Raw genomic sequence first — 15,047 nt, forward strand, 5'->3', positions numbered from 1 at the left:
TCTAGACTTAATAAAGGCACATTTCTTTCACACATCCCACACACAGATCCAGCAAGATGGAGAACAGTTGCAGGAACTGGATATGTCTGGTTTGATGAAAAGAAGGACTAGGAGTGACATGATAGCTATCTCAGGGGCTGCCACAAAGAAAAGGGAGTCAAGCTATTCTCCAAAGCACCTGAGGGTAGAACAAGAAGCAATGGGTGGAAACTAGTCAAGGAGAAATGCAACCTAGAACTAAGGAGAAATTTCCTGGCAATTAGAACAATTAATCAGTGGAACAACTTGCCTCCAGAGGTTGTGACTGCTCCAACACGGGAAGTTTTTAAGAAGATGTTGGATAACCATTTGTCTGGTGTAAGGTTTCCTGCCTGGGCAGGGGGTTGGACTAGAAGACCTCCAAGGTCCCTTCCAACTCTGTTACTATTATTAAGATGGAGCAGTGTGAGCCACCAATGAATTTCTTTATAAATATGAAACATTCAATCTTAGTGATGAGAATGATTTGAAATCACTAGTGTGGCAGTTTGCTGTCTTGCCTGGGATGGGGTGGGGGAGGCAGACAATGGTATGCTTTGTAGGTCACAATCTTTTCATCTTGCTTGAGTAAGCAAAGAATCCAGGGGTCTCCTGAGCCTGCAAACTGTCACAGCTAGTTTGCAAGGAATTTTGCCGCCATTCATAACCTCATTGTCCTTGCAAAGAGAGTTTAGTGATTCTTCACTAAGAAGAGAGGCTGAGTTTCATTATCGTCAACACACTCCATCAAAAGGCATCACCACTCCGCTCTAGAAGTAGTCTGTGATTTTTAACGTTGTATGCAGTGGCAAGGAAAATACCACCGTGCAAATTAGCAAACAGAGGATGTGGGTTACCTTGAGATAGAGATGCTTTGGTTCCTGGTAGTAGCAAGCTGCTTGCAAATGTAGTCTGAACCTTTCCAGGGATGTTTGGCAGGATTAGGGTGAACCTTAATGAAAATTGAGCTATGATAATTTGATCTCACTGAATTGACTAGACTAGACTAGACTAGACTAGACTAGAACAGAACAGAACAGAACAGAACAGAACAGAACAGAACAGAACAGAACAGAACAGAACAGAACAGAACAGAATATTGGAGAATAGAATAGAATAGAATAGAATAGAATAGAATAGAATAGAATAGAATAGAATAGAATAGAATAGAATTCTTTATTGACCAAGTATGATTGGACACACAAGGAATTTGCCTTCAGTGCATAAATTCTCATGTCACCGCTTTGCAAAATCATATTAAATGGAATCATTTAGCCAAGTTTGTCCATGTTTTAAAAGGGGGTGTCAAAGCAGTAGCCAATGGAAATAGAAAAAGAGGAGAAAATGCTAAGAAGGCGTTTTCTACATATCTAAAACATTTTCATCATGAAAAGTTTTTATGGGAAAAAAGTGTTCATTCATTCAACTCTCTGAGTTTCATAAATTCATCCAAGCCACATACTGATATAAAGTTCAAAATACTTCAATACCCTAACCCAGAGGTCTGCAAACTTGGCTCTTTTAAGACTTGTGGACTTCAACTCCCAGAGCCCTGACTGAGGAACTCTGGGAGTTGAAGTCCACAAGTCTTAAAAGAGCCAAGTTTGCAGACCCCTGCCCTAACCCTAAGTATATTCTTAAGATGAGATATAGCTTCTCTGACAAATGAATGCTTAATTAAAGATCTTCATTAATAGCAAACTCAACCATTTCCCAAGCATTCTCTTGCTTGTGAAACAGCTCTACTGTTAGAATATTTATGCTGGTTCCATACCAAAAATTTGTCCTTCGTTTTTTCTCCATCCCTTCAAATGGATGGAAAATAGTCTTTTTTTGAAATATCTTAAAAGAAGAGAATGACATGTATGTGTGTGTATGTATGTTTTGATTTGGTTTGGTTTGGTTTGGATTGGATTGGATTGGATTGGATTGGATTGGATTGGACTGGACTGGACTGGACTGGACTGGACTGGACTGGACTGGACTGGACTTGACTTGACTTGACTTGACTTGACTTGACTTGACTTTGACTTTGACTTGTGATCTATCTTGTCTAGATTTTGGTAAAATCCTGATGAATGGGCTATTGCACTTGTTTACTTTCTTGTTGACCAAATGTTAAGTGTAAATGCCCTATTTTTTATTGTACTTTCATTCCTGCAGACCTCTGACTTCCCACATTTCAATCCAAGCCCAGGATTGTCATAAAAATTCAGTCCATGAGACGTTACAGTTTGGAAGTACAAGTAGCTGTAGAGGCTTAAAAGTGGGGTGGGGGGAATCAAAAGGAATTGCTGAATTATGAAAATAAATTTTTTCTAGGAACTGAGGGAGGGAACCTTTGAGAAACTGCACGTCAGACTTCAGCACAGCATTCATTTCTGCTAATGTTCAGACAAAGCCTGCTTCTGTTCAACTTCTACCACCTGTAAAACCGCTTCCTTCTGAAAAAAAAAAACCCTTCTGTAATCATACCCTATGTATTATTCAAGCATCGTTGCAGTTTTGAAATATCAAACAATGGACCTGTACAGTTTATGGAATGAGCATGGATGAAGGGTCTGGAGCAGGGGTCAGCAACCTCTTTCATTCCTCTGCTGTGTCTCCCTGTTGCTGGTCGGCTTTCAGTTAGGACAGGTAGAGGAAAAAGGATGCTGCACTAGGAGGAGACTCTATGGTGGGGGAACCGGACTTCTGGTCAGCAGCAGAAAAAGGATGCTGCGCTAGGAGGAGACTCTATGGTGGGGGAACCGGACTTCCGGTCGGCTCCAGAATTGAACGGGAGCTTCTGGTTAGGACCTTTGTGGCTCTTTGAGTCTTTAAGGTTGCCGACCTCTTGTCTGGAGGATCACAATGTAAAACCAAACAGAGAGGTCTTCTTCTAGGCCGTCATTATGACTGACATGGCTAAAGAGTTATACATAAACAGAAGCCGATTTGTCCTGGAGAGCCTTGCCAGAAAGATAAAAGGAAGTGCAGTTAAAATACAATGCAAGCTAATGTTGGTTGCTAATAGAAACGTGATGGGAAAAAGAAGGACACCCTTCCATAGGAAGCTAGCAGAGCTAGGCACAGATGGAGGTTCACTTGGGTTGCCGAGGAATAAGACGATTAGTGGACATCCCTGGGTCTCTCAGGTCTCTCAGACTATTTAGACAAAAGCACCTTAAGAAACAATTCCCCAATGCATGACAAAGATAATGACGGTTATTGCTCATGTTTGCTTTGCTTTGCTCTGCTTTGCTTTTGCAGGTACTTCATTTGAGCTTCCCCCATTTTGTTTGTGTACAACATTTCAGTTTTTAAGGATGAGAAACTTCTCCCAAACAATATAGAAAAATGGCTTGATGTTCCCTTATCACACAGAAAGTTCTAAATGATGAATTATATTGTTTTTAACCCAACAAGATGAGGAGATTTCAGCTGTATTAAATAGTAATGACAGCATTTCCGCAGCATTCAACAATGTTCTTCTTTTTTTCTCTTATTCCTTTTTCTTTCTTTCTTTCTTTCTTTCTTTTTCTTTCTTTCTTCCTTCCTTCCTTCTCTCATTCTCTTTTGATTTCTTGCTTTGCTTCTCTCTCTCCCTCTCTCTCTCCTTCCTTCCTTCCTTCCTTCCTTCCTTCTCTCTCTTGATTTCTTGCTTTGCTTTTCTCTCTCTCTCTCTCTCTCTCCCTCTTTCTCTCTCCCCCACTCTCTCTTTCTGTCTCCCCTTCCCCTTTCTCTTTTTTGCTTGAAGAAGAGGTGACCGTTAGTAGTTCAGATTCTTGTGTATAGATAACTTAACATAACCACAGGGCCTCGACCTCCCATCAACCAGGGGTGAAATGCTTCCGGTTCGGACCGGATCACCTGATCTGGTAGCAATGGCGACGAGTGGTTCGGAGAACCGGTAGCAAAAATCCCTGCCCCCCTTCCCCCACATGCCCAGCTGAGCCATGCGATCATCTGACGTTTTTTTTACTTTTAAAAGCATTTTTTCTTCAGCCAAAAAAATGCTTTTTAAAGTAAAAAAAAAAGCCTCTGATGATCATGCAGCTCAGCTGGGATCGTCAAAACCTTTCAAATCATTTTTTTTACAACCTCTTTGGCCAAAGAGGCTGTTAAAAAAATGCTTTGAAAGGGTTCTGGCAATTAGGCAACTCAGCTGGGATCGTCAGAATCTTTTAAAAGTTTTTTTTCCTCTGGCGATCCCAGCTGAGTTCCCTGATCATCACAGGCTTTTAAAAGCATTTTTTTACAACCTCTTTGACTGAAGTGATTGTAGAAAAAATGTTTTTAAAAGTTAAAAAAAAAAAGTTGGCCATGACCACCCAATCACATTATCCCACACACACCAAACCACGCCCAGAGAACCGGTAGTAACAAATTTTACATTTCACCCGTGCCATCAACTCTACATACTCCTGCATTTGGGGGGCAGCACCCTTTTACCCTACACCAAATGCTAGGCAAAGAGTTGGTTTTTACAGCCCATCGGAAGACTAATAGTATGGAGATCCTCTGAATGCCCTCTTTGTGTGCGTGTTTGCCTTTGTGTGGGTGTGGGTATGGGTGTGTTTGAGATCCCACCAGATGGCAACATTTAAGGGAAGGCAGCTGGAGCTACAGTAAGTTTTCCCTTATTGGTGGCAGAACAGTTTCATGTTGTGGTATATCAGGCTTCTTATATTTATGTATATACAGTAGTTACGTCCATTCTGTTCACCCTTTCTTCTTATGCCAGGTAGTAAAATAAACTTGTAATACTTTTGTACTACTCTATTCTGGTTCCTGACTTCTTGCATCTGACATCATTACAGATCATGTAGTTTTAGTGTTAGGATTTCCCAAGGCCCACGTAAAACGGTGCAATGAAAGACATATTTACCATTAAGAGTTCACCTTGAGTATTTACAGCTACTGTTGTCATACACAGGAATATTTGGGCAGAAGCTGGAAGACACCGTTCGTTATGAGAAACGATATGGAAACCATTTGGCTCCCTTGCTGGTAGAACAGTGTGTGGATTTTATTCGTCTGCGGGGGTTGAAGGAGGAAGGACTTTTCCGATTGCCGGGCCAGGCTAACCTCGTCAAAGAGTTACAGGATGCCTTTGATTGTGGAGAGAAGCCACTGTTTGACAGGTAAGACTATAAATATATCTTTTTATACACTTCTGTATTAGGGCTCAATGGGACGCGGTGGCTCAGTGGCTAAGACGCTGAGCTTGTCGATCGAAAGGTCGGCAGTTCAGCGGTTCGAATCCCTAGTGCCGCATAATGGGGTGAGCTCCCATTATTTGTCCCAGCTTCTGCCAACCTAGCAGTTCAAAAGCATGTAAAAAAAGCAAGTAGAAAATAGGGACCACATGTGGTGGGAAGGTAACAGCGTTCCATGTGCCTTTGGCATTTAGTCATGCCGGCCACATGATCATGGAGACACCTTCGGACAGTGCTGGCTCTTCGGCTTTGAAACGGAGATGAGCACTGCCCCCTAGAATCGGGGACAACTAGCACATATGTGCGACGGAACCTTTAACTTTTACTTTATCAGGGCTCAAAGACCACATCTCTCAAAGCAACCTCCCCTACAGTCTGCCATGTCTCTTTGACTATAATTCCATACACATTTATACTATGAGTGCAAGTACAAATTCAATCCAACATGGTCACGTTGACTGGAGATTCTGGGAGTTGTGATCCTCACATACCTGTCAGACACCAGGTTGGGAAAGATTGTATTAAAAACTTACTATGGTGGGAATTTATAATAAAAGGAGATTTGGACTTGAAACATCTAATTCAAATTCATTCTCAGGTATAAATCCTTCCATATCTTTCAGATGTATTAATAATTATTCACTATACTAATAATGAATGTGAGGTTTGGGTCTCTGTTACACCTTCAAAACTGTTTCAGAAGTACCTGATAGAACCTGGGTCTTTCTTTAAAGCATTGTTAGTGTTGCACACTTCTCAGAATCACTGCTTATGAGATGGGCAGACATATAAATTTGATAAATTTATATGCCTGTACATAAGAGCCACGGTGGCACAGTGGTTAGAATGCAGTATTGCAGGCTAATTCTGCCGACTGCCAGCAGTTCGATCCTGACCAATTTAAGGTTGACTCAGCCTTCCATCCTTCCGAGGTGGGTAAAATGAGGAGCCAGATTGTTGGGGGCCATGTGTAAACTGCTTAGAGAGGGCTGTAAAGCACTGGGAAGAGGTATATAAGTCTAAGTCCTATTGTTATTGCTATAAATAAATAAAATTATAACCTTCCATTTTATCCAAGAATTCTTGATTAGGTGGAGCGGTTTCCCTCAACCTGATAGTCACTAGATATATTGAAACTAAAAATTCCAGAATGTTGAAAACTGGAGGCAACAGGGAAACAAGCTGTTATGCGTGATTTCACATTTCACTACCAAGAATCCTTCGACCTTTCATGTTATTCTATATATTTTATTAGTCTCGCGAAGTAGTTTATGTTTTTCCTGTCACTCTGTTCGTGTGCCGATTGCTCTCTTTTTGTGACTGTTCAGCTTGCCTTTCTCGTTCCAAAAACTCCTACTCACAGCTGGCTAACTATAAGGCGATTGTCATAATAATATCTCAATGAAATGAGGAACTTGTCTGTGCGTGTTGTCAATTTAAAGAGTCGGTTTTCATAAGACGAAAATAGCTAAAACTAAAATGCCACGTATACGTTCGTATTTTGATGGATGAGGCCAGTGCATATGAAATAATACTCATTTATTAAAGGTCAGGCTATGGCACTATCTGGTTCAATATCGCCAACAACGACTGGGACTCAATGGCATTTCAGACAATTTAGTCCTTAACAGAAAAGAAGATGTATAGCTCAGGGTTGAACTGTAGGGTCTTTGATGCTCTCTGAACTTGGTTGTTTTCTTGCAGACATTTTAGATGTTACCTAGTTTGGGTAATGAAATGTCTGCAAGAAAACAACCAAGTTCAGAGAGCACCAAGGACCCTATTTTGTTTTTTATTTATTTATTTAATTCGATTTTTATACCGCCCTTCTCCCGAAGGACTCAGGGCGGTGTACAGCCAAAGAGTAAAAAACAAACAATACAATATATAATTTAAAATACAAATTAAAAAACTTATTTTATAATTGGCCAAAAAACTTTAAAAATATATAAAACTAAAACCCCATTAAAATTTGTAATAGAGAATTTAAAATCGATAAAATTTAAGCCAGCCCCGCGCGACTGAAAAGATGTGTCTTCAGTTCGCGGCGGAAGGTCCGAAGGTCAGGTATTTGGCGTAAACCCGGGGGAAGCTCGTTCCAGAGTGTGGGAGCCCCCACAGAGAAGGACCTTCCCCTGGGGGCCGCCAGCCGACATTGCTTGACGGACGGCACCCTGAGAAGTCCCTCTCTGTGAGAGCGTACGGGTCGGTGGGAGGCATGCGGTAACAGCAGGCGGTCCCATAAGTTTCCCCTCCCTGATACAAAGACTTCCCAACCAGATGTGATTCCCCTAGGTCAACTGTGATCCAGATGTTGGTCTTAACCCATTTCTCCATCTTTTCTTGAAAGAATCCATCCCTGTTTGGAAGTTCATAAGCTCTGCTGGTGGTTTAACCTTCTAGGCATTGTAATTGACCTCACACGGTTTGTGCATCAGTTTAATCGGCAGTGAAAGGTCTGCGTGAAAATATATCCATGTGAAATCCTTTTTCATACAGGTGTGCGCTCCGTACTCTGTAACAATTCTACGCTTAGGAGTTTTCTCAAGAGAGATAATGCTGAAAAGAAAGTTCCAGCTGAGCTCCTGTGATTGTATAGATTAAGCACATTTTTGCTGGGCTCAGCAACTGTCAGTTAGTGGTAGCTATTCTTAAAAACCGACTTTGCAGGAAAACACAAGTCGGCAAAAGAATCTCTGCAGAGTTTTGCTGTTCCAGTGTCTTTCTGACCTGCTATTCTGTACTTGCCTGAAGGCACAAGCTGCTCAACCTTTTCACGCTGTGGCAAATTACAGGCACCCACACAAGGCATGTATTTACAAAGGATGGTCCTGAATTGTACCATTATCTTCCTTAAAATAAAATGGAACAAAAATATAGTTGCCAGTTTCAGTTGAAATTAATCATTCGTGCAGACCTGAAATATGTGCATGTCGCATATTTGCATGTACATGCATACATCCCCCCCCCCGGAAAAAAAGGGTAGGGCCAAGAACAAATATATACTAATTAAGTTAACAACTACCAATTAAAGTTAATTTCTTGCAAAATGAAATGTCATTACAAAAATTGTTCTCTATCTGCATATGGCAACCAATCTCTTTCTGAGACAAGCCCAGTTTCACGCAAAGAAATGAAAGAGCGAACAAACACACACATACACATAAACACATTCCTTTCAGCAGGGCCAATTCCCAAAATGAAGGAAATGATGCAGGTGAAATAAGAGTAAAGGGGAAGGGAGTGGGAGTGGGAAGGGAGATGAGAGGAAAGGAGAGAGAGGGGAGGAGAGGGGAGGGGAGGAGGGGAGGAGAGGAGAGGAGAGGAGAAGAAAGGAGAGGAGAGAGGGGAGGAGAGGAGACAAGAGGAGGGAGGAGAGGAGAGGAGAGGAGGAGGAGGGAGGAGAGGGAGGAGGAGGAGGAGACAAGAGGAGGGAGGAGAGGAGGAGGAGGAGAGAGAGAGGAGAGGAGAGGAGAAGAAAGGAGGAGGAGAGGGAGGAGAGGAGACAAGAGGAGGAGGAGAGGAGAGAGGAGGAGGAGAGAGGAGAGGAGAGGAGAAGAAAGGAGAGGAGAGAGGGAGGAGGAGACAAGAGGAGGAGAGGGGAGGAGAGGGGAGGAGAGGAGAGAGGGGAGGAGAGGAGAGAGAAGACAAGAGGAGAGAGAGAAGGGAAAGGAGGAGAGGAGAGAAGAGAAGAGAAGAGGAGAGAGAGAAGGGAGAGGAGGGGAGGGGATGGATGGGAAGAGAGAGAGGGGAGGAGATGAGAGAGGAGACAAGAGGAGAGAGAGAAGGGAGAGGAGAGGAGGAGAAGAGAAGAGAGAGGGGAGGGGTGGAGAGAAGAAAGGAGAGGAGGAGAGGAGAAGAGAGGTACACCAGGGGGTAGGGAATAGCTAACTGGAGAAAGAAAAGAAAAGAAAGATAAACCCATTACACAAAAGTTAAATTTACCAGGCAAGAAACACTTCCAAGCTAATCTTCAAATTATCTGCTACTATAACCATTTATTTCTTGTGCCCAATCTTTTGTTTTCAGCACTTTCTTTTATACTTATCTTGCCCCTCCCCCCAAAAAATTGGTAATTATTATAGGGAGGACTTTTTATATCTCCCCCCCCCCCTTTTAAATATCATTATGGTTATAACCCTTAGTTAATTTTCTTCATTTCCTAGAAGAAAAAGTATAAAAGCCATCACTCAGTCTAAGGGACTTGACTTCTCATTTCTGTACCTTACTGGCAATTTAAAATTGATCAGAGATCTTATCCTACAAGTCTGTTTGTCTAAGATTCACCCCATGCAATCCAACAGAGCAACTGGTTGATACAGGATACCTGTTGCTCACCTTGGCTTTTTTTTTTTTTTTAATTGACATTTACAGATTTTATGTAGAGGCAGCAGTCACTAATAGTATTCCTTTGGTTTTTCACAGACATACAAAATTTAAGTAGGAAGATTCAATGCTGGGAACCTAAATATCCCCGAATGTCCTTCGGTACAGGTAATCCTTGACTTATGACCGCAATGGAGTCAAGGTTTCTGTTGCTAAGCAAGTGACTTTTGCCCCATTTCATAACCTTTCTTGCCACGTTTGTTAAGTGACTCACTGCAGTTGTTCAGTTAGTAGCATAGCTGTAAATCGAATCTGGCTTCCCCATTGACTTTGCTTATCAGAAAGTCAGACTCTGGGATACGACAACCATCATAAATACCCGTCAGTTGCCAAGCATCTGAATTTTGATCACGTCACCATAGGGATGCTGCCAACAGTCATAAGAGTGGAAAGTATTTTTTAAACAATGAATTTGTTTATACAGTAGTGGCCAAAATTTTATTTCTTTATTTATTTTTATTTCTTTATTAAATTTTTATACCGCCCTTCTCCCAAAGGACTCAGGGCGGTGTACAGGCAAAAGATAAAAAACACAAAAATATACAATTAAAACGAAATTGTGGAAACCTTTTTGGAAAAATTTTTGTATTTTTGAGCTTTGATGGCTAATAACATCACTTTTTTTTTTTTTTGAGTTTCAAGACAATCCTATTCCACTGCTGGAATGGCCTGAGAATAGCCCAGACCTTAACCCAATTGAAAATCTATGGAGCCGACTGAGGAAACTTGTTAGTCAGAAATGACCTAGCAATAAAACCCAGTTATTAGAAGCAATGATTCAATCTTGGTTTCACATTATAACAGCTGCAGAACTGAAAGACTTAGTTCACTCCATGGGAAGACGTTGTAAGGCCGTAATTCATGCTAAAGGTTACCCAACTAAGCATTAACTGACATGATGATAATTTTTATATATCTCTTTTTTTTCTTTATACTGTAACTGCTATTCTAATAGCAAATCCTTCATAAAAGTGATTGCATTACATTCTTGATGAAATTATCTTTCCATTGATATATAATTTTATGGTAGTACTCCCAAAAAAAGTGATGTTATTAGCTAGTTTTAGAAAATACACTTTTCCCAAAAGGTTTCCACAATTTTGGCCACTACTGTATGTTAGGGTTTTTTAGATCACTACTTCATCTTCAATATCTTTACTTTTTTAATCTTCCCCATGGAAATTATCCAGTGTGCAAGAAGACAAAGCATTGGTGGATTCCATGAACAATACAATGAAAGGAGAACGGAAGATAAATACTTAGAAACTCTCTGTACTCATAATTAAGATTGCTTCAAAGCGATCTATTGTTTAATTGTACTTTTATGGGTCTCCACAATTGACTTCTTTATTGTTTTGCTTTTATACAGTACATAACATGTTATGGTTTTCTAACTGGAGTGTGAAGAGGTGAGACTGAATTCAAGCAGGTCTGATTATATTGATATGCATCTTCCCAGTAAGCAAAACTATGACATATATTTCCCAGAGTTTGAATGCATGTCTTTCAAGAAGCAGTAATAACATGCACACTGGAACCAATTCCACTTGAACATTCTCATTAACGAAAAGGAAGTCACAGCTAAAACATGTACTAGTTTTTGGCTACAGTTTTAAGAGTGCCTTGAAGTTAGAGCAGGAATGTTAGTCTCAGCAGCGCAACAATTAGGAACTTCTAATTGTGTGGGGTTTTTTTAAAAAAATTCTCTGCTAAGGAGCTAGAGATGTTAACAAAGCTCACATTTCCATTCTGAAAATGCAAGGTTTCATCAGGGGTGGAATTCACTTACTTTCCCTACCGGTTCACAAATGTGAGTGCGCCTCCGTCCACACATGCACGTCCCCATCCACGCATGTGCCCGACCTTCTGCGTATGTACTTTGCTGGCGCACATGCCTTCCACGCATGGACATGGCCTCAAAAACGTGCCTAAATAGAAAGGTATAGAGCCAGGGCGAGTGGGCGGGTCCACCTGCATTTTCATTTCTGCTACCGGTACGGGCGAACCGGTCCGAACCGGCTAAATACCACGTCTGGATTTCATCCTTTTTAAGCGTACTGTTAGGGGAGGTGAAAAGCAAGGGAAACCTTTGTGGGCTGAAAGGTGTGTTGGCCACTGTATCTTTCCCACTGCTTGTATTTATTAACCCCGAAAAGATGTGGACAAAACACAAACCATTTATGTTTTGATGACGATACCACAAACGTTGGATTAAGCCCTGTATATTTTCTCTTCATCTTGCAAGTGTGCCAGGATTATCCATTTCATTTCAGAGTTACGATGTAAAGCATCCCCTTATGAATACATGAGGATGTTCAAAGTTTCAGCTTTGTTGTACATGTGTTTTCTATACTTTTCTACATCCACCTTTATTGAGACTGTGCCTCAACTTGTATTTGGTAACCATCATTTATTTAGAATTTTGCTGCATTGCAGAATCAGAGCTGAAATGGAGTTTAAAGGCGGTCCAACTCAACTCCTATTTTGACTGTTCGCAACCCCATAGACCATAGCATGCCAGGCCCCCCTCTCCTCCACTGTTTCTCCCTGAGTTTGCCCAGATTCGTGTTTGTTGCATTGTTGATGCTATCTAAGCATCTCCTCCTCTGCCATCCCATTCTCCTTTTGCCTTCCATCTTTCCCAACATCAGGGTCTTTTCCGATGAGTCCTCTCTTCTCATTTGGTGGCTAAAGTATTTGAGCTTCAGGTTCAGTGTCTGTCCTTCCAAAGAACAGTCAGGGTTGATTTCATTTAGGGTTGGCAGTCCCACAGACTCTCAAGGATTTTCTCCTGCACCACAATTTGAAAGCATCAATTCTTCAATGCTCAACCTTCTGCTCAACTCTCACAGCCCTATATTACTAATGATGTAGTTTTACTTTCCACCTTAAAATAGCCCTGGTTCACTTACATACACTTTGCTGTCTGAAAATCAGGCTGAAAAAAATTAGAGTGCTCCTCTCTCTCTCTCTCTCTCCCTCTCTCTGTCTGTCTCTCTTTCTCTCTGTGTCTTTCTCTCTGTCTCTCTCTGTCTCTCTCTCTCTCTCTCTCCCTATTTCTCTGGGTGTGTGTGTCTCCCTATCTTTCTCTCTGTCTCACTGTATCTCTGTCTCTCTTTCTCTCTCTCTCCCTGTCTCTCTCTCTCTTTTCTCTCTCTCTCTTTCTCTCTGTCTCTCTCACTGTCTCTCTCTCTCTCTCTCTCTTTCTCTCTCTTCACTTTCTCTCTCTGTCTCTCTCTGTCTCTCCTTTTATTGGCTCCTGGGACTATCCCCAAAATGATACCAACTATAGCATGAACCTGGTGGCAACAGTGTCTACAGGAACCATTCAGAAACTGAAGGTACCTGGGTGAGAAGTTATGAAGTGTAGCATGAAGAGAGAATGTCAACAGATAGATGGAAATTTTGGAGACATGCTTAGTATCCACTTATTCTATGCCCTTACTGAACATTGGCTGACCTAATGAATGATTTGTAACATAGACCAAGCCATGCAGAAAGTAGCTGCTGTCCAAGGTTCTGCTGTCTCTGCATTTTTGTATTTCTCTATCCAGTTTCAGCGAAAGACTTCAGGAAATGAATTGTGCATATTGAATTGGAAGCAAGACAGAGAACCTAACATCACAGGATAAGCTGTATACTTAAGTTGCTCCCAGTCTCAGATTAGTTAATGGTTTGCAAATTCTCCCTTGGAAGAATTAATAATTAAATAGCTGGCTCCCGGTTAGCAGTACAATTTATCACACAACCTCAAAGCACTTTGCAAACATTAATTAGTAAAACGTTCCAAGTGTCATGTGAGCAGAAATATGGAAGTGCACGGGACATAATTCTTTTTCTTTCTAAATTTTGCTTGGTGCAATAGGTTGCAAAAACTCGATAATTCAACTTTTTTTTTTTTAACTAGCCAGACATAACCTGGTGGACTGTGGGGTCTACGGAGTTGCACATGAAGGAGAAAGACAATCTGGGATAAGCTGAAAGGAAAGCAATAATGATGGTCATTGATATGGAAAGCAAGAACGAAGTAGTACTAATGAAAGGAAGGGCAATTAATAATACCTACCAGCTGCCTAGCCTATTGTTTATTAATACTCTTCTTTCCTAATCTACAAAATAGATACAGTAACTATCATAACACAACAGAATCAAAACTTTTATTTAGTTTTTGTTTCTTCATAGCTTTATAATCCCCAAATCCACCAATTCTGGGCTGTGTATCAGAGTCAATGTTTGAAAACAGCATAAGAATAATCAAACCTATATTTTTTTTTAAAAATACACACTTCCTGGATAATTTTAGAGATCTTTAAAATGACCTGTGGTATATATTACCTGCCCATATTTGAGGACTGACTCTCAGAGAGAGATTTAATTTTGAATTCAGGGCAAGAACTGGTTAAAGTGCTAACTAATACATTACACTGCAACAGATTGAAAGTAGGGTAGTGATGGACCTTTGCAAACCATTTCTGTGGATTTGTAGGGTATTTGTACCTACAGCCATGGATGGTTGCAAGTTATTTGATTCTCACCTTATCCCTTAATCCTGTTTTTCATCATGTCATAACTGTGAGGCAGTTGTGGGTTTCAATTTTTTTTACTACCAGTTCTATGGGTGTGGTTTGATGGGCATTGCAGGGGAAGGATACAATAAAATCTCCATTCCCACCCCACTCCAGGGGAAGGTTACTGCAAAATCCTCATTTCCTCCCAATCAGCTGGGACTTGGGAGGCAGAAAATAGATGGGGGCAGGGCCAGTCAGAATTTTTACTACCGGTTTTATGAACTACTCAAAATTTCCACTACCGGTTCTCCAGAACTGGTCAGAACCTGCTGAAACCCATCTCTGCTGTGAGGTAAGTCAAGATGGGAGAGAGAAATTATATGTGTAGTTTATTTTATGGCTGAGTGGAGATTTTAACACAGGCTCCAACTATATCAATTATACCAATTTACAGTCCTTTTTCCATCTTTCCTGAAGAAAGGCAGAATAGTTTTCAGAATAGTCAGTTGCTGAATAGTTGCTGCTCAAACATATATTTCAATATAATATTATTTGAGAAGCCAGTGAAATCATAATTTGAGCTAATGTTTTAGAAATACCATCTTTTTGTTGGTATATAAACGTTCAGTTATAAACAGGAAATCAACTGGAAGGTTTATGTTTTGTGAAAGTAATATTATTTTTTAAAGGTTTTCTTAAGGGAAGGAAATTTCTTTTTGACCCTTCTCTGATTGTTATTGCTAAATGAATTGGGAAGATTTTTGGACTAGGGACAAAAAGTTTGAATTGTCACCAATTCAATTTATTCAAGTTATTCCCATGTAAATATTATTAATATTTACATGGGAATAAATTTCCAAAGTTCCAGAAAAAGTAGGTCTCAGAAGACTTTACCAATGAGCCAACTGAGATTCCAGATGTTTGACTGGAAGAA

The 15,047-nt window shown here is 40.7% G+C and overlaps 1 protein-coding gene across 7 annotated transcripts in view; it reads left to right on the forward strand.

Moving 5' to 3' along the window:
• The window catches only part of ARHGAP24 (Rho GTPase activating protein 24), a 527,216-nt gene that overhangs the window by 477,292 nt on the left and 34,877 nt on the right, over positions 1-15,047 (forward strand). For all 7 annotated transcript variants that reach the window (XM_058192081.1, XM_058192079.1, XM_058192078.1 and 4 more), the window contains one exon: positions 4,937-5,144. In XM_058192081.1, the coding sequence (XP_058048064.1) occupies positions 4,937-5,144 (208 nt within the window). The remainder of the gene's footprint in view (positions 1-4,936; positions 5,145-15,047) is intronic.

This window comes from Ahaetulla prasina, chromosome 8, assembly GCF_028640845.1.
Source record: "Ahaetulla prasina isolate Xishuangbanna chromosome 8, ASM2864084v1, whole genome shotgun sequence".
Taxonomy (NCBI): domain Eukaryota; kingdom Metazoa; phylum Chordata; class Lepidosauria; order Squamata; family Colubridae; genus Ahaetulla; species Ahaetulla prasina.